Below are 22,774 nucleotides of genomic sequence, written 5' to 3'. Positions count from 1 at the left end.
AAAAGAACATCGTCACAGGCTTTCAAATAATGGGTGCGTTCGTTTAGCTTCCCTGGGTCGACCCCGGTCTGCCCCGGTGTGTTCGAATAGCTTTGACGTCATTCCAGGGGCTCACCCGGGTCAGCCCCCCAGTGCCCTGTTTGTGGAGTGGGTCACTTTGGGGCTGGCCCCAGGTGCATGACGTCACTACGAGAGCGGTGAGTGATCGTTCGATTACCTCTTGTCAGGGGCTCACCCGAGTGAGCACCGCGGGGAAGACCTAGGGAAGCTAATCGAACGCACCCATTATCATCATAGAAGAGTCACACAGTTAACAAATTGCCACACAACCTAAACTATATCAAAGCCCTCAGCTCAAATTGTGTTGGCCTACAAAATTGGTAAACTTAAACATATCGTGATTTTCTAAAACACGAATGTTGCTGTAACCAGCGTTACAAGGGCAACCAGGTTGAAGGTCACAGCACCTGCGCTGTTGCAGTCATCTTTTTTGCAGCAGCATTTAGTGATGCCATTGGATTCGGACTTGCACTCCTCCTTTGTGCACAAGGCTGTGGTTCCGCAACCAGCCTCAAGAAGCACGTATTCCTTACTTTTTCGCTGTAAACATAAACAACAACAAATGTCTCTTGTTTATAAATGCACTGATACATTGATAGAATATAGCCAATATGTCAGGAAAGGGCACTGGACACGTTGGGTAGTTGTCAAAGACCAGTATTCTCACTTGGTGTATCCCTCAACATAATTGCATAAAATACCAAATCTGTGAAAATTTTGAAACACAATTTATTATTGGTCATAGAAGTTGCAAAAGAACAATGAAAGAAAACCACACTTGTTGCACAATGTGCATTTTCAGATGCCTAAATAAGGCTTCAGGCCTGAAGTATTTTATTATTTAGGGTGAGATTTACCTCTTCCTCAAAAACTATACTTCAGTAACTAGACAACAATACTTGTAAATGCAGTGGTTAATTTTAGAACTCAAACCCACCAGCTTGTGAAGTCCAGCAGTCTAAACATTGGAACACTGTCTTAGGGGTGTTTGTTGTTGGTGTTTGTTTGTTTGTTTGTTTGTGTGTTTGTTTGTTTGTTTGTCGTATAGAACCATTTTTTATATTAAAGAAATTGGTTGTGGTTTATGTTTACGTACATAACAGAAGGACTCGGTGCAATCCCCTGACGTCAACTTGGCAGCACACGCTGCCCCGGTGCACTTCTTGCATTTGAGCGCCAGACTGTGTCCTATATTGCAATACAATAACAAACAAAAAACACTTAAGAACAGGGCCCAATTTCCTAGAGCTGCTTAAGCACGAAATTTTGCTTAAGCAAAAAAAAAATCCTTGCTTAGTAAAATCAGATTACCGGCCCAGACTCCACTCAATTGATATGCTAAGTAAAGAACAGCTAATTAATACCAGTCACAAGCAATTTATTTGGCATGACATTTTTTTGCCAGTAGCATGTGAAAAAAAGCGAGCTATTTTCGTGCTTAAGCAATTTTTTTGTTTAAGCAGCTCTATGAAATTGACCCCAGGTGTTCCGAGTCTTAAGTTGCGCAATTTTGTTGTTTTTTCCAGTTGCAAAGCAAATAACAAGTTGAAAAAGGTTACTTATCCTAGACTGGATCGCTCGATTTTTTAAAAGGGTGGGTCAGTTCCCCAAAATATTTGTTTTAAATTGTGGGGGTGAAAATGAAAACATTGCCCTTTCTGAGTGTCGTATGCCGAGAATCAAACCAATTTCGTTCCACTCACAAATGGGAATTTCGGGACGCTTGTTGGCAGCAGAATTACCAGGAAAAATCACAGACATAAAGAAGGTCTTTATGGGTGCGTTCGTTTAGCTTCCCTGGGTCGACCCCGGTGTGTGGCGGTTTTTTTTTCCAGGACAAACGTGGGTAATTAACTGCACACGTCGTTCGTCCTGGAAAAAGAAAACGCCACACACCGGGGTCGACCCGGGGAAGCTAAACGAACGCACCCATAAAGAAGTTCTTTATATCTGTGGGTATGTGCGCATGATCAGAACTACGTAAACAGTGGGCATTTACCTGGTAAGTCTGCTGTCACCTAGCGTTCCATAGTCTCCCATCATAATCGGGGGCCGATATCATAACGCTGTTAAGCAGAAGAAAAATGTTTGACAGATTTTCTATGCTAAGCAAAATTGAGTCGGACACCAGCCACAACAATGCAAACTACATGCGATTTCGGTAAACAGTGGGCATTCACCTGGTAAGTCTGCTGTCACCTAGCGTTCCATTATGGCGAACGTTTGCGCAAGTGGAACGCACCCCTGGTAATTATATTCTGATAAGAACTTACCAATAACGGCCAGAATTAAAAGCACACACAGGACCCTCATTGTTGCAACGTTGAATCTTACGTCTTGGACTTGAAGCGAGAGAATCTGAGAACAAATGATGACAATCAAAGATTCTATTAATTTAAATTCAAATTTATTGCAGTAGTAAAGACTAGTTTGCGCAAATATTTACGTAAATAATTACGATTCGTACACCATTAAATCGCACAGATATTTATTCAGAATGAGGGCCGACGTGTGGCATAATCAAACAAAAAAGTTTTTTTTTTGCTATCCCGAAATATTAAAATGGTCCCAAATCAGACAAAAGAACAGGTTTAACCTTGCAGTTTTCTCAATGAAAAATCGTGGCTCAAAGGGTGCCATTTTTTTAACAATTGGCCGAAAATAAAATGGTCCCAAATCAGTCAAAAGAACAAGTTTCACCCTTGCAGTTTTTAAAACACTGAAAATCCTGGCTGAAAATAAAAACGTTTTAAAAATTGGCAGAAAATATAAATTGGTCCCATATCAGTCGAAAACCTACCAATTTTTTTTTTTTAAATTGGCCGAAACATCAAAAGGTTCAAAATCAGTCAAAATAACAAGTTTAACCCCTTGCCGTTTTGTAACAAAAATCCTGGCTCAAAAAAGGCCCATTTTTTTAATTTGACCGTAAAATAAAATGATCCCAAATCAGTCAACAGAACAAGTTTAACCCTTTGCAGTTTTCTTTAAATCTTGGCTCAAAAAAGGCCTGTTTTTAAAAACTGGCCGAAAAATAAAACCCCTTGCAGTGTATGTTAACCGAAATATCTGCTTCAAAAGGGCATATTTTCAAAGAAAAGGGTAAAAGAAATTGCCGAACAAAACAAAACGGTCCCAGATCAGTCAAAAGAACAAGTTTTACACCGTGTTCGCATTGGACTAACGTTTTACCGGGACAGTGGTTATTATTCCAAAAGGGGAAACTTACCAGCTTCCGCACTTGGATTTACTTGACTCGGGTAAACTAACAGAGACCGTGGGTAAACTAACCGAGCTGCCCCCCCCCCTGCGTGACATTGAATAGTTCGATAATCACGAAAATATTATTCTTCCATGACAAAACATGTCAGCTTCTTCGGGCCACGGACGGATGGGAGATTTAACCGAGTCGTCGCGTCCGCATTAGACTTTCTGGCTCGGTCAATCTTCCTGGGCACCTTTGGCTCGGTTAAACTACCCATTCGGGTTTGGGTAAATTACCTGGGAGGAAAACCTCCTAGGCTGTTCACATTGGACTTAAAATGGGTAAGTTACCCATTGGCTCGGTTAGTTTAGCCAAGTTAAGTCCAATGCGAACAGGGCTTAACCCCTTGCATTTTTGTTTTACCAAAAATCCTTGCTCAAAAAGGCCCATTTAAAAAAGAAATGCGAAAAATAGAATGGTTCAAAATCAGTCGAAAAAACAAGTTTAACCCCTTGCAGTTTTTAAAACCAAAAAGCCTGGCTCATAAAGGCCCATTTTTTTTTAAATTGCCGACAAATAAAATGGTCATTAATCAGTCAAAAGAACAAACTATACCCCTTTGCAGTTTTTTAACGATAATTTTGGCTCATAAAGGCCCTTTTAAAAAAGTGTCGAATAATAAAACGGTCTCAAATCAATCTAAAGAACATGTTTAATCATTGCAGTTTTTTTCAACCGCAAATCCTGGCTCAAAAAGGCCAAATTTTTTAAACATAATTTTGAAAAATGAAAGAAATGTCGCATCTTACCTTGTACGTTGACAACAGTTTGGTCCGATTCCAAATAATGGAGCGAAATATTGGCAGCAACACTTATTTTATACAAATGCTAATCAACCACGCCTAGTCCTCAATTGGTTGATACTGTTGTTTTTGTGTCACGTGATGAACACCATGGAAACCCATTGTATGCAGTAAATCACTTATTATTTTGTCTCTTTAAAGGCAGTGGACACTATTTTTTTAGTCAAGGACTAGCCTTCACAGCTGGTGTATCTCAACATATGCATAAAATAACTAACCTGTAAAAATTTGAGCTCAATCGGTCATCGAAGTTGCGAGATAATAATGAAAGAAGAAAACACCCTTGTCACACGAAGTTGTGTGTGTTATAGATGGTTGATTTCGAGACCTAAAGTTCTAAATCTGAGGTCTCGAAATCAAATTCGTGGAAAATTACTTCGAAAACTATGGCACTTCAGATGGAGCCGTTTCTCACAATGTTTTATACCATCTACCTCTCCCCGTTGCTCGTCACCAAGAAATGTTTTATGTTAATAAATATTTTGAGTAATCACCAATAGTGTCCACTGCCTTTAACAATCTTATTTTTTATTCGATACACACACAAACTTTGGAGAGGTGATTTTTGTTGGATCTATGATCAACCCCCAGTCAATGTTTTGTTAGGTTTTTTTGTACTCCATTAATCATTACCGCAGAGCTATTATGACCTAAAACATTACTCACAATTTGAAGGGGAAAAGCATCATTGCTAATTTGATTTTATAGCTCAGGTATTTTTACTTTAAAAATTACAATGATTTCTGTAATCATTCTACAAGATTCTGTAAACATACAAAGAAATAATAGTGAAAATTACTCGAAAACCTACTGAGAGACATTACTCATGTGTACAATTTAAAACAAAAAAAATACAATGATTTGTGTAATCCATATACTTTTACAAGATTATGTAAATATAAAAACAATTGAGTAAAATTACTTATGAAAAACATTAGTCATGTATTTTCTACAAATAATTACAATGATTTATGTTATCACTCTATAAGATGATTTAAAATAGGCCTACAGCAAATTGAGTAATTGCTTAAAACTGACTGAGAAACCATTCCCATGTACTTTTACAAAACAAATTACAATGATTTTTATAAAATTACGGATATTGTTCCTTTTTACGTGTGTGTAAACAAATGTTAACAGAAATTTACGAAATGTGTAAAGAAATCGTGTTTTTACAAAATTTGTTTCACTTGCAGACATTATGTCAGTAAAAATTAAATACTGGTGGTTTTTGTGTTTTTTCCGCCTACAAAAGTACTTTTGTTACAGCTAGTGACCAGTAAATATCCAGCAAAGACTCTGTACAAGGCAATGTGCACGTTTGATAATTATTCAAAATATACAATTAGCAACCGAACAACAGAAAGCTGTTGATAGTATAAACCATTATAAGAAACGGCTCCCTCTGAAGTAACATAGATTTTGAGAAAGAGGTAATTTCTCATTAAAATTATAATCAGCCTTTTATTCTCATCTGAAAGCACACTATTTTGTACAGCATGGGTGTTTTTTCTTTCATAATTTTCTAGCATTTCCAATTACCAAATTTTCACAGGCTTGTTATTTCATGCTTAATGTTGGGATACATTAAATGAAAATGCTTGTCTTTGACAATTACCAAACGTGTTCACTGCCTTTAACAAGAGTCATTTTTTTCTGGGGCAGCCGTACTTTGTTTGAGTGTCTTGTGTTAAAAATTTACATTCACTCTATTATGTTAACACAGTCTCGTGAAAGTGAGTAATGCAGCCTTATCGTTGATTCTGTTAATAATTAGACCAACAGATTGGGATCCATGACTACGCGCAGTAACTATTAAAAAATACGTTCGTCGGATGACAGACGGTTGGCTCTAATACAAAATACAAAAATGTGAATTTTCTAGGCGATAATTTTGTGTATTTGTTGTATTTGTTCGCCGGGTTCACATGTTTCTGGGGCTTGGTGCACTTGAGATGGAAAGTGTTTGTTTAGTAAAAACAAAAAAACAGTAACCATTAGTAAAAACGATAATGTGACCTTTGTTTACATTCAAACCGCCCTCTGTTGACAATACACTGTCAAAGTCATAATCGCCGGCCCGGGCAAAAAGACGCGTAGCCATGGTGAGATTGTGTATACTTCCGAGCTGGCTGCCAAAACACAAAGGTTTTGCCCGGCAGTGTATGGTTGCGAATCACGTTATGGTTTTCGAGTGACTTCAGAGGTCACAGCGTCTCTATGTTTTTGGTCAAGTACTAAAACTGTTATATTAATAATAATATGATAATTATATAGGAGTTGAGGCAATGCATGGAAAGGTATCAATATTTGGTTTGCAGTAACACCATGTGTGTATCTACTCGCCAGGGCCCAATTTCATAGAGCTGCTTAACGGTCGATTTTGTGCTTATCGGGTGCACCTAGCAAGTTTTTCATTTCATAGCCTTGCTTAAGCAAGGTTTTTTGCTTAAAACGGCGAGGCAAGCAAGCAAAAAGTGTCCTTAAAGCCCCATTGCTGAAGCACCCTGTTTAAGCGCCGGGCCCAGTTTTTAAGAGCTGCATCCCGTAACGGTTGATTTTGTGCTTAACGGGCGCACCTAGCAAATTTTTCATTTCATACCCTTGCTTAAGCAAGGTTTTTTGCTTACATAGGTAAGCAAACAAAAAGGGTCCTTAAAGCCTCTATTTTACTTAAGCACCCTATTCACACAGCGCATGGTGCAACACTCATTGCAAACGATGTTATTGTGCCGGCACAGCGGTGATTGTACGTGCGTTTGTATGTTAGGTGTAGCGAATAAAAGAGTGTCTAAAATGCTTCAGAATCATGCTGTACAATGTATTATCTTCTTGTTTACTTTCAAGTTAGTGTGTAAACCTTTCGAGGGGCACTTTGAACCATTAACCATAATACATATTAGCCACAGAAGGTGATGAATTTTTTTTTTCGCCACTCGAGTGCACTCCGCATTTATTTCGCCCGCCATTTTGTCAGCACCTTCTTCTTTTTCGCTTAAGCAAACGATCTAAAATGTTGCGCGCGCAGTTTGTTTACGTGCTTAAGCTAGCAACCGCTGGTGAAATAGGTTTACGCTTAAGCAATTTTTGTTGCTACGTTAAGCCAACATATTTGCTTACCGTTAAGCACAGTGCAAAATACGCTGCCTTCTTCTGTTTTGCTTAAGCAAACGAGCTAAAATCTCCGCGCGCAGATTGTTTACGTGCTTAAGCTCGTGTCGTTTTGCATGGAATCCGAATGGTTTTAAGCAATTTTTTTTGCTACGTTAAGCGAAAAAATTTGCTTACCGTTAAGCAGCTCTATGAAATTGGGCCCAGGTAGAGTTTGTTCTTATAGAGAACTGTCTTTCTTTATTCTACTACCGCGGAGTAGACTTATCGGATTGTTCGGGAGACTTCTCAATTATGAAAAGAACCGTTCTGATTTTTAACTATACTATATTATTTGTAACTACTATATTATTATTATACTTGTGGAGTGAATAGAGGCCGAACGGTTTTTAATAAGAGCACCGGACATAAGAGCACAAGACGACTGACTAAATCATTTGATTTTGTATTATTAACATTTATTTCCTTGCGTCTCATAAAATTCTAGTACATAGTTTATAAAATTGCATGTTTTTAATTCAATAATGCTGTGTAATATTAAAGGCAGTGAACACTATCGGTAATTGTCAAAGACTAGCCTTCACAGTTGGTGTATCTCAACATATGCATAAAATAATTAACCTGATAAAATTTGAGCTCAATCGGTCATCAAAGTTGCGAGATAACAATGAAAGACAAAAACACCCTTGTCACACAAAGCTGTGTGCGTTTAGATGGTTGATTTCGAGACCTCAAGTTCTAAACCTGAGGTCTCGAAATCAAATTCGTGGAAAATTACTTCTTTCTCGAAAACTATGGCACTTCAGAGGGAGCCGTTTCTCACAATGTTTTATACCATCAACCTCTCCCCATTACTCGTCACCAAGAAAGGTTTTATGCCAATAATTATTTTGAGTAATTACCAATAGTGTCCACTGCCGTTAAGTATAACAAACAACAAGGGAAACTGACTGGGTATTGGATAAACGAAGACATGACTACCATAACTATATATTTACATAAATCTTTTATAAAATGCAGTAGTATGTATGAATGGAAAGGAAGAGTTAAATCATACATGTAGCCTGCAGAGAAGAAAGTGTAGCCACGAAGACAGTTCGGATTGGGTTTTTTCCACTAGGAAATGTCCATCATTTTATTTGTGTATGTAGGTGCCTTGAGACAAACATAAAACGTAATGTAAAATGCAGTAGTATCACAACAAAAGCTATAAATTGTGCAAATATTTATTATAAATCACAGGCAACTAGACCTAGCATCATTAAGATTAGTTAACCAAAACATCCACATTACAATGTACAGACCCATTTTTCCCAGAATGATACCATCGGATATCAAAAACTTGCTCAACAGAGAATAGTATTACTTAGCAAAATCAGGTTACCAACCCAAATCACATGAAGTTTGCATTGTTGTGGCTGGTGTCCGACTCAATTTTTGCTTAGCATAGAAAATCTGTCAAACATTTTGTTTTGCTTAACAGCGTTATGATATCGGCCCCGATTACGATGGGAGACTATGAAACGCTAGGTGGCAGCAGACTTACCAGATAAATTTCCATGTAGTTTTGAGCATGCGCACATTACCGAGACTAATGGATTTCACCTTGTACGTCTGCTGCCACCAAGCGTCCCACAAAGTTCCCCATTATTAGTAAAGGTTGGTGACGAGGAAATAAGTTCCAACCCCTATACCAGCACATAAGATGATACCAGATATCAGACCAGCCACACTCCATGCATTAGCGCACCTTGCTGCAGCTTGTGCGCCATCGTAGTCCCCTGCCATATACAGAGATCGGGCCTGCAGGGAAAATAGAAAGACCACCATTAGTAAGATGATTTCATTCATAGTACGTACACGATAATGACCACGTACATGCACTATAATTTCCATGTACGTCCAATATTTAAATAAAATGTACGTACACTATAACATTTGGTACAAGATAGAGACATGTGCGTACACTTTAATTTTCATGTATGTACAGCATTTACATATAGAGTACGTACAAGATGCGATTGAAATCATGTACGGAAACCTACACAAACATTCCTATGTACATACACGATAAAAAAAATCTGACATGATAATATGTACGTACAAGACGAACCATTTGTACACACACGATAACTGCCATGCACGTATATAATTCATATACATACGAACGTACAAGTTAAAATTATGTACGTACACATAAATAACCATACGTAAACGACAAAAAGTACGCGACAACATCAAAATACCAGAACAATTATGAACTTTTTTACATCTTTCTAAAAGTAAGGTAATCTACCAACCCGTGTAAGCTCTTCCTTTGCCAGCCAACCAAGAGGGCGGCACCAACAGAAACGAACACATTCTGCGAAGCATTCCTCGTGAGCAAAGACTGCTGCTGTCGTCGGTTGCGCCTAAATTACGTAAGAAATTAGAAACCAATAAAGTATAACAAAAAAAAGAAGACGAACAAAATCTTGATTCCTGACACCAATAATGTTTCTACTCCCCGGTGTTCCGGTACCTTTACCCTAACCCTTAGCGACTCAAACCCACCCTATGTGCAGATCGGGGGTGTATCGGACCTTAGGGTAGTCACACTGACCCAGCTAAGGGTCAAGGCCCCCTTTGACCCGGAATGCGGTCAAGTCTGACCCCATAAGTGCAATTAAGGGAATGTAAACTTACTTGCAAAGTTGGATTTTGTAGAATACTGGGAGATTGGTCCGGGTACATGCCTCCGACATTTGGCTGAGGAAAAAAAGTTCACAAAATTTTAATTATTATGTACAAATTGGTACCTAACACTATTATGAACATCTTTGTGTGAAACCAGCGTAAAATCTCAGTGGAGTGCAGGATTTGGCTAAAATTCAAGGAGCCATATTTTTTCACTATGCTTAATGTATGTAATTTCTTGAAACCGTCTTGAACAATAAGTCTCTGTACCATTTTTATCTCAGACTCGAGCCTAGCAGGTGGATTGGGCTTTCAGCAGTCCCTATACCTGACTGCTTGGTGGGTTGTCGGGTCTCCCTTTGGGGTTTTCATCCCATATCTAAATACTGATCATTTTCTTCTTGTTTCAATTTCACCATCTGTTTTGCGCTCGTTCAGTTATTGGATGTGCATCAAACATAACATTTTAGAGTAGAAGTTTAATACAAACAATTCGGCCACAGTCAAAATAAAGACAATCCCTTTTAAAATGACATTTCATTTTACCTGTTCTGTAAAAGCGGGTGGCAACTGCTGTCCATGCTCGCCTGCAGGGGGTGACGCAAACTAACAGAAACAAAAATTTAAATATTATTTGTTATTATTGGTTTATTAAAAACATCCAAACTTGGCAGCCAGAGGCTGAATTGCGTTTTAAATTACAGAGCATAAGAAAATAATATACTATTTTTACAGAAAATTACAGAAAAACATTAGGATATAAAAATATTTATTTAAGTACAAATACAAAATACAAGATATTCAAAGACTAAAATACAAAAAGAAATTCCACAAGGGAGGCATAACACACCTCCTACTATAGACTCTGTTAAGTGAGCTTATCACAAAAAGACAGACACTCTTTCAAAAGCATTTTATTTTGTGGATGTTTGTGGGGGGCGACAAGTTGGTAATGGTTTTACAAACAAAAAATCTAAATCATTATACAACATTCACGAAATGTTGTATTTACATACTCCTTGCTTATGACGTCACATTTATAACATTGACGTCACTGAGAGGTCAAAGGTAAAAGAAGACTTGTCATTGGCCAAGAGTTACTAAGAGTATTAAACATGCATGTTCAAGCCTCATCTATGGAGCCCTTTTTTGCAATTATCTTTCTTGACTTCCATAATAAGAACTCTCATTTGCGGGGAAGTAAAGTCCATTACAAAACTGACCTTGCACTCTAAACTCTTTCGGGTCAGAACTGACCTCGCTGGATCTGGATCTGGATCTCTTGGGGCCTGTGCCATTTGGGGGGGGGGGGGGTCAACATGACATACGGTTATATTTGACCAACATGACCAACATGTCCATCATGACCAACATGACCAACATGACCCGGGTCTGTGTCAAGTTGACTCAGAATCTGAGTCAGTATCCTATTGCTTAACCATTCTCCGGGTGAGATTAACCCAGAAACGGCGGGTTTAGACTTCCCGAGACCGAGTTTTAGAGTGTGGGGCTCGCTCATGCTTTCACTGCGTGCTAAGAAAACATCAATTGGAAATCTGTTATAACGATGATCTTTCTGTGTATGAAGCTCATTGGTCGAAATCTACTTACATTGTACGGTGGTGGTGGTGGCTCGTCAATGTTAACTCCTACAGCATTCTCCACCAAATCTGTAACAAATAATTATTGACAAATGCTAAGATTTCACAAAGTCTTTGGAAACAATTGCCTTCAAAATGATATTGTTTCTTTGCATGTACAACAAAACATACACAAAAAAGAGAACAAAGTGTATAATTGTAACATACGTTAGGCCTATACATAAGCAAATGATTTAGAAATTATAATAAATCGCCAGTTATTGATTGCGAGGTTAAGCCAGAGAAACTATTGTGAAACTTCTGCTAAGCAGAAATGAGCAGGATACCAGACTTATATAGCTGGTATAATGTGAGATGCTAGTTAGGCTGGTAACCTTATTTTGGTAAGCACGTTGTGCTTAGCATTTGTTGTGCTTAAGCGGCCATGTAAAATTGGGCCTTTGTGACCAGCACCTCTCTCCAGAGCCGTCCTCCCACAGTTGACGGGGAAAGGGATGGGGTTGGAGACGGGGAGGGGATGGGGAAGGGGAACGAGGGGGGTATACCAAAAATGCCATGCTCGTAGAGGGTACCCTTTCAGTCACGAAAGGCCATAAGTAATAAAATTGGTTTTGCTAGAATTACGCCACTGTATTATCCATCGTGAATAATACCTTCATATAATGTCAGAAACCCGCTCAAACTTTCACATCCCGTTTTCTTGAAACACAATGTTACACATGAATTACTTTATGCTATCTTACACAGGCTGCGTTTCGTTACCAGTACGCCCTTCTGGGACACAAAACAAAAACAAACTTGCCTGTTTTCATATCGTCATCCATTTTGCTGTAAATACCAGAACTGCCTTGTAGAATAGAATGTTTGTTATACCGTGAAGTGTATACAAAGACCACGGGGGTTCAAAGCTGTTGCACACAAGTCTTCATAGTCGTAAATTATGATATCAAATATCGAGACCAAAGGCCAACCAAATTCCCTATTTATTTTATCTAAAGATTGCATACACAAATGAAACGAAACTCGTGGTGCTGCTATTTTGGGGTTTTCAAAACCAAACAATAAAATCATATTGGGTGCGTTCGTTTAGCTTCCCTGGGTCTACCCCGGTACGTTCGAATAGCTTTGACGTCATTCCAGGGGCTCACCCGGGTCAGTGGAGTGGGTCATTTGGGGGTGACCCGAGGTGCATGCCGTCACCACGAGAGGGCGAGTGTTACCGTTCGATTAGCTCTTGTCAGGGGCTCACCCGAGTGAGCACCGCGAGGTCGACCCAGGGAAGCTTTATCAAACGCACCCAAAGTGAGCTTTGCGTTTCATTCATCGCAGCTTTAAAAAAGGTTAAGAAAGTTTACCTAACACCACCAAAAGTCTATGGACTGCCACTTGAAGGTGAGGGATACCCGTTTGCATGTTAGCCTCATAAAAATAGTATAACAAAATGGATTTTAAACTCAGATTATGTGTCATATTTTGAATCACAAGACAGTTGTTTTCTGTTTCCTCAACAAGTACACACTACATTCAGCTGACTTTCACATGACTTTCAACCTACTGTTATCTTGACCGTATCTACTTGCTAGTCCACCTTTGGACTTCCAGCTCCCTGCGTGGTGGGTTCACGTTGGGGCTTGCTATATGATGATACTTGTTAAAGTGCATTGATCGAGACATTGGACCTAGATCTGACTTGAACTCGAGTGCAAACTTTACAATTTGCATATACGTGACTCAGTTCTGACTATTGTTAATGGAACGAGTATACCCGTATATTAGGAAAACTAAACTCATGTATGTTGGGCATGTGAACAGAAAGGGCAATGGCCGATACACCCAAAATACTTCTAGAAGGCCACATTGCAGGAAACAGACCCAGAGGAAGACCAGCAGGGAAATGATGGCTGGAAGATATCAAGCACTTCTGTGAAGAGGCTGACATACCATCTGTGGCAGCAGCAGGACACCTAGCAAGGAACAGAGACCTATGGAGATTCTTAGTTGGGAAGCCATCTCCGGGATCTACCTCGGGAGGACGGCTATGATGATGATGATGATGATGATGATGATGATGATACCCGTATAATCAATCAGGTTGCCAGGCACCTGACTTATGTGCGCCCTCTAGTGTCAGATTGTACAACTACCAATGCCAAAATATCCGACTCGAGTCTTATCGCTTTAAATTAAGAAGTGAGGCATCAGACCAAAATAACAAAACTTTTTTGTTAAAGATATTTATTTTGATAGGATTTTAAATAACGTTGATTTTTAATCTTTTGAAAACAAAAATATTAGTGTTACATTTTAAACTATATTTCACCGTATAGTTTAATGCATCTTTATGAGAAAAATAATATGTACAGGATTACATGTAGTGAAGTTTTCCCATCACACAAATCGTGTGGTATGTGCTTTACTAACGTCAGGTGACGTCATCGAAAGAATAACGTTGCCGCAGCCATTTTGTAAGTCCATTCAGTGTTCCCAAGTGTAACACTTTGAAGTGGGCTTACAAAAGCATCCATGTGGGGTCTCTTATACAACGGAACAAAGGACCCAAAAGGGGTCAACCTGGACCCCACAAGCAATGGGTAAAATTTGTACTTCTAGAACGAACTTCATAATCAGTAATCTTTTTGACTCAGACAATAGTATCTGTTTGCTCATATCCAAACATGTATACATTGTACCTTCAATATGTATTGACAATTAAATCTCGAATTACATGCTCAATCTAGCAATATAATTGTTAGCACAGTGCAAGTAGAAAATACAATTATTATTAAGAAAGAAATGTGCTGTTTATCATAATTACAGTCAGATTTTAGATTTCAGAAGGCAATTAAGAAAATATATAATTTTGTTAAAGAAAAATGTTTTCTCATAACACGATACTTTGAGATGAAAACTCGTAAATAAATCAAAAGGAAATAAAACAAAATTGGCACACAGTCGATTTTAGATTACAGAAGGCGTTTCATAAAAGAAAAAAACATGTAAAAAATAAAGGCGTTCTGATAGCACGATATTTTTGAGATGAAAACTGACAAATTATACCAACAAATTTATTTTTTGATTTTCATTTATAAGGCCATAATTGATTTTGTGCTGAAAGGCTAATTGGATATAGTTATAATAATTAGTACTTGTTTCATATTTACAGTAAATCTGAAAACATCAAAGTTTCTTCATCTTTACTTTGTTCCTCTGCAAAATCATTTTAAGCAGCATGTCCTTGTAGGTAAGGAGAAAATAAACTCAAACATAGACTTGACCAAGGCGGTTCCGTGCAACAAAAACATCCACGTGACTTTGAGTATTGAACACAGGCCTTCTCTGTGCGTACGGTGTTGAAAAGAAGAAAAAAACTGTGCATTATAGGTCCAGATGTATTTACACAGTTTGTGTCTGTCGTGCATTAAAACAATCTGTACTTGTAGCCTGATGTGACGTCACTCTTCCCTGAACGCGAACAACGCCGTTCCACTCGCGCAAACATTGCCAACAGTTGCGCACGTTCGCCAACAATTTCAAGTGGAACGAGTTGTTCGCCGCCACCGTTGGCGAACGTTGGCAACTTTAGGCGAACATACTTCGGAGGTGTTGGCGAGTGATTTTTAAAATGGCGGACAAGCATACGGTATTATTTCTTTGTCACAAACATAATTACATTGTATTTTTGGTGGATGATAATGCAGATTTGGAATAACAAAGTTAATTAGTTGATGTAATGATGTCAAAAAGAGGACTACTGCAGCAAAAACGAAGTTTAAAAAAAACCTCCGTGTGGTGCGCGCCATCTTCATTTCAGGGCGCCGCCATATTGACATCGCGTATACGCACCAATCGTTCAAACGATAAAAAAACGTTTGCGCGAACAGTTGCGAGTCGTTTGCGCGAGTGGAACGCACCCCTGATACCGGTCTTTCGAATATGTTGGTTTCCTGCCAGATTAACCTTTGACCATGCATTACAATAATAAATCGTGTGTGCATTATAGGTCCAGTTGGGTACGTCATTACGTACACATGTCCATCCAATGAAACCATTGTGTCTGTTAGACCAGTGCCCGTCTTAAGCGGTAACCGGCATTGTACCTTTGTCAGTCTAAGTAGTCATTGATATAAGGCAGTTTCTATTAAAAGGCCACCGGGACGGCGAATCACTGTTTTAGTACTGTAAACTAAAGAGCATAAACTGATGCTTGAAGGACGCCCTCAACTTCCACTTCAATGAGTTAGAGGATAAGCCTGAACATCTGAAGTCATTACTTTTGAAAAAAAGACGCACTCGACGTCAACTTAAATGAGATAGTGGATTAGCCTGAATATCTGACGTCACACTTAGAGTTTTGAGCCCTCTTCCATGCCATAGTCATCTTTGATCTCTCATTCATTCACATGGCCTTCACTTTCCTGGAGATTCACAGTTAAATCAGACAAACATGTTTATACTGTACATATAAACAATTCTCCTTGGGGATAAGGACAGGGGATCAGGCTAGGTCAACTGTAGTATTTGTCAGGAGAGAGACTATGCTTGAATCAGTTTCAATAGCATGAAGACCATTGCGGATAAAGCCATGCCTAGGATGATGAAGCACCCCGAGAGGGCAGCTGACCACGCCCACCAGGAGGAAGCATCCGATGCAAGCGCCGATGACGTGTACTTCCCTGCCTCTCGTAATCGTCGCGCCTATAAAGAAAGAGAAAGAGAAACATTGTGGTATACTTTATCAAATTTTACAAAGTTCTCGTGATGAAACAAAGCATTACTCAGAGAGGTTTGCGGTAACACCAAACCTTTTTTTTTGGACGTCGCCAGACACACACAGCCTGCTGAAGAATGCCACTAACTTCAAGGTTTGGGCTACAATTTATTTTCGCCAGGGGCCGTTGCCACCTACACCTGGGGCTGAAACAGGGTAAGGGCCTACCCGTTTACAGTCCATAATGTAGGCTTGGGTATCATCCATCAGAAGTCTGGCTGGTAGAGCAGACAGCACTACCTCACCAACTTAAAATTACTATGATAGGTTGGCGGGACCACCATTTGCATATCTATTTTTGAGTAGTGTTGGTTCTGAAAAGAACCGATGGTTAATGACTCAACGTTTCGATCTGTATGACCTCACCGTCTTCAGGAGGATGCTATACTATGTTGCTGGATGCTGCTTTTGTACTGTATTGTTGTGGAATGTAGACGAGCTGTCTTGATGGAGTGCGCGAAGGCAAGCATAGGAACTTGACAAGGATGCCTCATAAGTGATTTAAATCACTGTAGCTTGCAAGCCTGATGAGGATACTTGTAAACTATGGTGCTCGCTACGTGAACCAGAAACAAGCGAGTTGAATATTCTGGTAACGAAACCATGCAAGGATGCCTCATACGTGAACTTAATCACTGTAGCTCACCACAAGCCTGAGGAAACATGTAAACTATGGCGATTGCTATGTGAACCAGAAAGAAACCCGGGTTGTATATACATGTACATGTACTATTTCTGGTAATGAAAACAACGATGCCTTATAAGTAAGTTTAATCACTGTAGCTTGCAAGCCTGAGGAAACCTGTAAACAGGGGTGCTTGCTATGTGAACCAGAAACACATGAGTTGTATGTATTTCTGGTAATAAAACCATGGAGGTAGCTCATACCATGGAGGTAGAAATAATCACTGAAGCTTACAAGCCTGAGGAAACCAACAAGCTACTGTGCTGTGTGATTCAGAAACACGGGACCATGTGGGTTTATGTCCCATACGAAGGACAAAACATTGTGGAAAGTATACATACTTTTCTAGCTTGTGATATCGCCATGCATCCACACACAGGACAGCAAAACGTCATCAGTATTGCTGTAGGAAGTACGTCAGAATCTCGTGGGTACATGACCGGCATCCCAACCACCGTAGAGGGCGCTGGTGGTCTTACTCTCTCTATGTCTACTGCTACGTTATTGCATCGGTCCGTATTCTGCAAAATTCGAGATAAACCACAAAATGTATAGCATACCAATAAATATAACAGTTGTATGTTTGTTATAAGTACGTTTAAACTTCATTGATTTGTGGTCGACATTTTTTTTCTGAATGTCCTCATTTTAATAATTACATTATTAGGAGGCTAGGAGTTTTTTTTTCTTGAAGACCACGACGAAAAGTCCCCTCAATCCACTAATAAAAGCTAGAGCCTTGAACAAAGATGTTGACAAAATAGGAAGGCCGCCAATATAGGAATAGGATGCTATAATAGTTGGTAAAGCGCCGGTGTGGCAGGAGACTCTGTGCCCCCCCCCCCCCCATATGGCAAACTATATACGTACATGTATTCTGATAGCAACCATTTGAACCATCCTCCCTCAGCCCATGTTAATTTCTTAAATCTCCGGCGGCCTATGTGACACACCAGCATGTTAATCCATAGGTCATGTTCAAGTCATAGGACCAATTTCAGAAAGCTGTTCACACATTTCTTTGCTAAGCAATAACTGAGTCGGGCACCAAGCCACAACAGTGCAAACTTAATGTAAGCTGGGCTGGTAAACCTGATTCTGCTAAGCAATACTATTCTGTGTTAAGCGAGTTTTTATGCTTAAAGACTTTATGAAATATTGGCCTCAGCTCTAGCAGAAACGAAATTACAAATAACACATACTGGGTCGGTGGGTTCACCATTGCTAGACTTCATCTGATGTGTATTCCTCAATGGATTCTCCCCTCGTTTCGGGCCCACTGTTTCGGTTGGGTATTGATAGTGGTCGTAGGAACTAGCGCCCCCAGCGTTGAGCTGTGACGCCGATGAGGTGCAAGGTTCATCCTCCTCCCCAGGGTTGAGATAGTTCTCGGATTGAGAAATGAGAGCTGTGAATGGTGAACAAAGGTTGAAACGTTATGCCGTGTGTATACTATTATATTATTTCGGCATCCCAAAACGAAGATATTTACGAAACGGGGAGACAGGCAAGATAGGGCTAGATAGCTCAGTTGGTAGAGTGCCGGCACGGTACATCTGGAGGTCATTGGTTCAAATCCTGTTCTAGTCAATGTTTCTTCAACCCCAGAATCAATAATATTTCTGTAGAAACTGTAAGTTTTTGTTGTTGCAGTTTTTAACACATTGCAATTACCGTTTATACATGTGCAACAAGCATTATCAGCGCCTGTTGAACTGTGGGTGAAATCTTAGTCAAAGCATGGAGGAGGTAGACATAGATCTATTTTCTACCGCCATGGTCTTTGGCAATACCAAAGAGAAGAACACTGCCAGTGAACGTAATTTCCTTACACATACCTTCTTTCATTGCGTCTGCATCCATCTTGAAGGAGTACGACGTCCTCTTCACTCGCTCGAAATAACACAGCAGCCGTCGAGTGTTTTCAACCTCGTGGAACCGGGCATTCCACAGCCACAAACCCTTCTATTTCACAGTTGCAGAACCTCCTTTTCCACAGTTACAAAACCTTCTATTCCACGGCTGCTACCCCCTTCTTTCCAACAGTCACAGATCTTTCGTTGTTGGGGTAGGGCACACGTTTCTGTGCTCAATGTCTGCTCTGGTCATCAAAAGAAATTCTCGCTGAAGTACAGTGTTGTAGCCCTCCATAGGTCGTCACTTTTGCACTGTCCGTGTTTATTCAATGACTCAGGATCTAAAGGGCTGTTTGTTCAAAGTAAACAATATGGTAATCAATGTTTCGATCGTTTGATCCATCGGTCCCAACTTGAAAATTGTCCCAACAATAGTTGAGAGTTACAGTTGGGACGGCCCAGCTAGCTATAGTTAAAGACAGTTGACACTATTGGTAATAATTGTCAAAGACTAGTCTTCACAGTTGGTGTATCTCGACATATGCATAAAATAACAAACCTGTGGAAATTTGAGCTCAATCGGTCGTCTAATTTGCGAGATAATCATGAAAGAAAAAAACACCCTTGTCACACGAAGTTGTGTGCTTTCTGATGCTTGATTTCGACACCTCAAATTCTAAATTTGAGGTCTTTAAATCAAATTAAATTGTGGAAAATTACTTCTTTCTCAAAAACTATGTCACTTCAGAGGGAGCTGTTTCTCACAATGTTTTATGTATCCATCATCTCTCGCCATTACTAGTAATCAAGAAAGGTTTTATGGTGATAAATATTTTGAATAATTACCAATAGTGTCCACCGCCTTTAAGACTGTCTGCCACTTTTATAACTGCTCATTATGTAATTATTTATTCGGTATATCAATGGAAAATAGAAGAAGTCTTGTGTGTAGTAGCCTATCTATTCGAACATTTCTCGACCTGGTCAAATCATAACATTATATTATATGAGCAAGGAGAAATTATACGACACAAGTTTTCATGGATGGCGTTCGCGGGCGCGGAACACCATGGAGGTTCTACCTCTATATGCACCATAGAGAAGATTTTAAGTTCCACCAGTTGTGACTGCACGCACCGACCATGGAGGTAGAATGACTATGCACCAACAGACCCTCAAACATTTTGTTAGTTTGGGCCATTAAACTTACCTTGACAAAAGTTGCACGTGTTTTATTGTAATGCTCTGCATAAAAAAAAAACTTTCCAACGTCGGCGTTTTAAAGACACTTCTACCTCGCGCATCTTTAACGCGTCCATTTTGTTCGATTTACGCGCACGAGACTTGCACAAGTCTACATCGCTCATTGGGACCCAACCATACTTGGGATGAAACTTCAGTTGGGACGGAGCATTATGTTGTCACCATGGAGGGGTGTTATGCAATAGGGACCGCGGTTCGATATACGTGTTGTTCATAGCTTAACAAGATCTGAGGCGCAAACACTAATGTTTTCGTAAGCGATGGATACGCAAATCTCTAATAATGTTTTGGTTAATCCGATCGAGAGTAGAGACAAAAAGGGAGTTGTTCGTTCGGTCAGTTAAACAAAAATTATGTTTAGGGTCAAGTGCCTTTGAACAAAAAAAAATCGTCTTAGATAGTTATAAAATAATTATACATAATTTTTTTTTCATTTAAAAAGAAGAGACACACAAATTAACAACATGCAATAAAATAATTACACAAAACCACACAACTTCAAGGGTTACTTTACTTTAACTGTGAATATCAATATTGGTATCTACTTCAAACCCAATCACGGCCACGAAGATGATGATGATTATAATATGTGACAATTTTTTAAATATAATTTTGACCTCGATGAATTACAAATGATAACACAAGAAGAGTACGGCACCAGCAGAGTGTACATGTTATAAACAAAATACGAGAATATTGGCGTTAACTTCCTGATAATTCATTTTATGTGCAACGACTGTGTGCTACAGCATGCCTGGGTCCATCCAGGTACGAACCTCATTATAAATGAAAACAAAACTGAGGCTAATTGGCCTTTTAGAGAGTTCAAGCATGATTATTCATTTCACACGGAGTTACGGTAAACCATGGAGGTAGTTCGAACTACCTCCATGCGGTAACAAGGCGATTGCCTCCACATGATAATTTATGCCCCCTGGTACGGGTCTTTGCTTCGTATATAGTGCCCTTGAAATGCTTCTGCAGTAAACAAATTACAAGAAATCCATGGATGCCCTTCCTTTTATAGCAAGGAATAAATGCCTTTGGTGCCCTCGAAAACGAAGCATACATGGACTATTTCTGAGATTTGCGTTTTATGGTTGGAGGGCAGAAAGACAGACAGAGACACGGACAGACGTAGTCAGTATGGACAGACAGACAGACAGACAGACAAGCTTACCGATCGAGGGCAGGGAGGAACATTATGCCATTTCTGTGGATGGCTGTGTGATTTATAGTAAGCTATGGATAATCATATAATATGGTGGGATGGTTATAAATTCTCCGCGCTCTGCCCACATTATTCAGACATAAGATAAGACAATCGTGCCATCCTGCACATGCATACCACACACAACATACTAGAACAACATACTAGAACCATTTTCTTCCTCCATGCTAGAACCATGCAGTGTTTATGCATTATAAAACATAATGGTATACCTTTTGTACATGGAGATAGGCCTACGGTCGCACCAGTGGTATTTTTGCCCGTACGGTTTCGAACACGGTTTCCTCAATACTTCAGCGTTGGAGAAATTCAGAAAGAGCATCATCTAAAAATGCACAATGATCAACCCCACATTACACACGTACACCGTGTACTATAAACCCTACATTAATTTGTTATCAATAAGCTCTAACAATACTCGGTCTTTTCACCATTTTTTCATTCAGCTTCACTGCAAGATAGATTTTGGGTTTTACCATTCAACAATCGGGGTTTTCTTTTCATGCGATGGTTTTACATATCAAAACAAGTTTCATGGAGCTTGAATAGCAACAGAGCGCGGTGTCGAAGGTCATGTAATAATACATCCGCATCGGATTTAACGGCGAAGTCCCAGTATTTTCCGTAAAAGGTCGTCGCACTTTTGTAGTCACGAGGGGAGCTGTTTTTATTTCCTTCCTCTTGGTTTCGTTTCGTCATGGTTTCATGTTCCGTCAGTTGACAAAACAGGTGTAATTGATCGCATACCAATGGAGCTAGCTGTTGTGCTTCTTAGTCTTATCCCAAGACGTTATCGATAGTGGGTGGTGCACTGTGCTCGGTTTTATAAATTTGTAGCGCGCCCTCTAACGACACAATTTTTCATTTTTAGAACCAGGCTCCCTAAATCACTACTGTAAAATCTTTAGAAGAGTTTGCGGTAACACCATGTAATAACTATCTCTAAATGAGTTGGGAAGGTTTTGAAAAGAACCGTTGGATTAACTCGACGTTTCGATCAGTATGCTCTGATCGTCTTCTTGTTTTCTGGTTTCTCCAGAAGACGATCAGAGCATACTGATCGAAACGTCGAGTTAATCCAACGGTTCTTTTCAGAACCACCCCAACTCATTTAGAGATAGTTATTACACGTACATGGTGTTACCGCAAACTCTTCTATTATTTCCACCATGCAAAGTTTCAAATCCTACTTACTGTAAAATCGTTCATTGACGTCTTGGCCCGAGACTAACGTACTCTCTGGTGATGCGTGAAGCCGTTGATCATAGGGGATCAATGGTTGATGCTGACTAGCCTTGATTGGCGACGTTTGTTACCTCCATGTTTTGTTAGCCGTTGTTGGTCGTCAGTGCAACACGATACATCTGCATAACGGGATTCATAGAGTTGGCCAGTCCGTTTTCTACTACCCCCCCCCCCCCCCTCGTAGCAATGCTAAAATACTCACAGGTTCTA

At 39.6% G+C, this 22,774-nt stretch overlaps 3 protein-coding genes across 4 annotated transcripts; all 3 read right to left on the bottom strand.

The window, feature by feature from the left end:
* Positions 1 to 292: 292 nt before the first annotated feature.
* LOC117305869 (short neurotoxin 342-like) lies at positions 293 to 4,126 on the bottom strand. Its single transcript, XM_033790754.1, has 4 exons — positions 4,075 to 4,126; positions 2,334 to 2,418; positions 1,157 to 1,248; positions 293 to 600 (listed from the first exon to the last, which is right to left on the bottom strand). Exons 2-4 carry the CDS (start codon positions 2,371 to 2,373, stop codon positions 406 to 408), a joined length of 327 nt encoding a protein of 108 aa, XP_033646645.1. The 5' UTR covers positions 2,374 to 2,418; positions 4,075 to 4,126; the 3' UTR covers positions 293 to 405.
* A 3,996-nt stretch (positions 4,127 to 8,122) lies between these two features.
* LOC117305879 lies at positions 8,123 to 12,390 on the bottom strand. The gene is made up of 6 exons (XM_033790765.1): positions 12,319 to 12,390; positions 11,527 to 11,585; positions 10,462 to 10,521; positions 9,925 to 9,987; positions 9,540 to 9,650; positions 8,123 to 9,042 (listed from the first exon to the last, which is right to left on the bottom strand). The coding sequence occupies exons 1-6, from the start codon at positions 12,338 to 12,340 to the stop codon at positions 8,890 to 8,892; spliced, it is 468 nt and encodes a 155-aa protein (XP_033646656.1). The 5' UTR covers positions 12,341 to 12,390; the 3' UTR covers positions 8,123 to 8,889.
* A 2,970-nt stretch (positions 12,391 to 15,360) lies between these two features.
* LOC117305878 lies at positions 15,361 to 22,649 on the bottom strand. Of its 2 annotated transcripts, none has more exons than XM_033790764.1 (5): positions 22,514 to 22,649; positions 18,808 to 19,174; positions 18,172 to 18,377; positions 17,311 to 17,490; positions 15,361 to 16,211 (listed from the first exon to the last, which is right to left on the bottom strand). In XM_033790764.1, the coding sequence occupies exons 2-5, from the start codon at positions 18,830 to 18,832 to the stop codon at positions 16,050 to 16,052; spliced, it is 573 nt and encodes a 190-aa protein (XP_033646655.1). In that variant the 5' UTR covers positions 18,833 to 19,174; positions 22,514 to 22,649; the 3' UTR covers positions 15,361 to 16,049. The 2 variants fall into 2 exon arrangements, with proteins under 2 accessions (XP_033646655.1, XP_033646654.1); XM_033790763.1 differs by lacking the exon at positions 22,514 to 22,649 and adding an exon at positions 21,532 to 21,791.
* Between the last annotated feature and the right edge of the window lie 125 nt (positions 22,650 to 22,774).

The sequence above is a fragment of the Asterias rubens genome, unplaced genomic scaffold, assembly GCF_902459465.1.
Source record: "Asterias rubens unplaced genomic scaffold, eAstRub1.3, whole genome shotgun sequence".
NCBI classification, from domain to species: Eukaryota; Metazoa; Echinodermata; class Asteroidea; order Forcipulatida; family Asteriidae; genus Asterias; species Asterias rubens.
The sequence above is the reverse complement of the archived record's forward strand: the minus strand, read 5'-3'. Positions and strand labels throughout refer to the sequence as shown.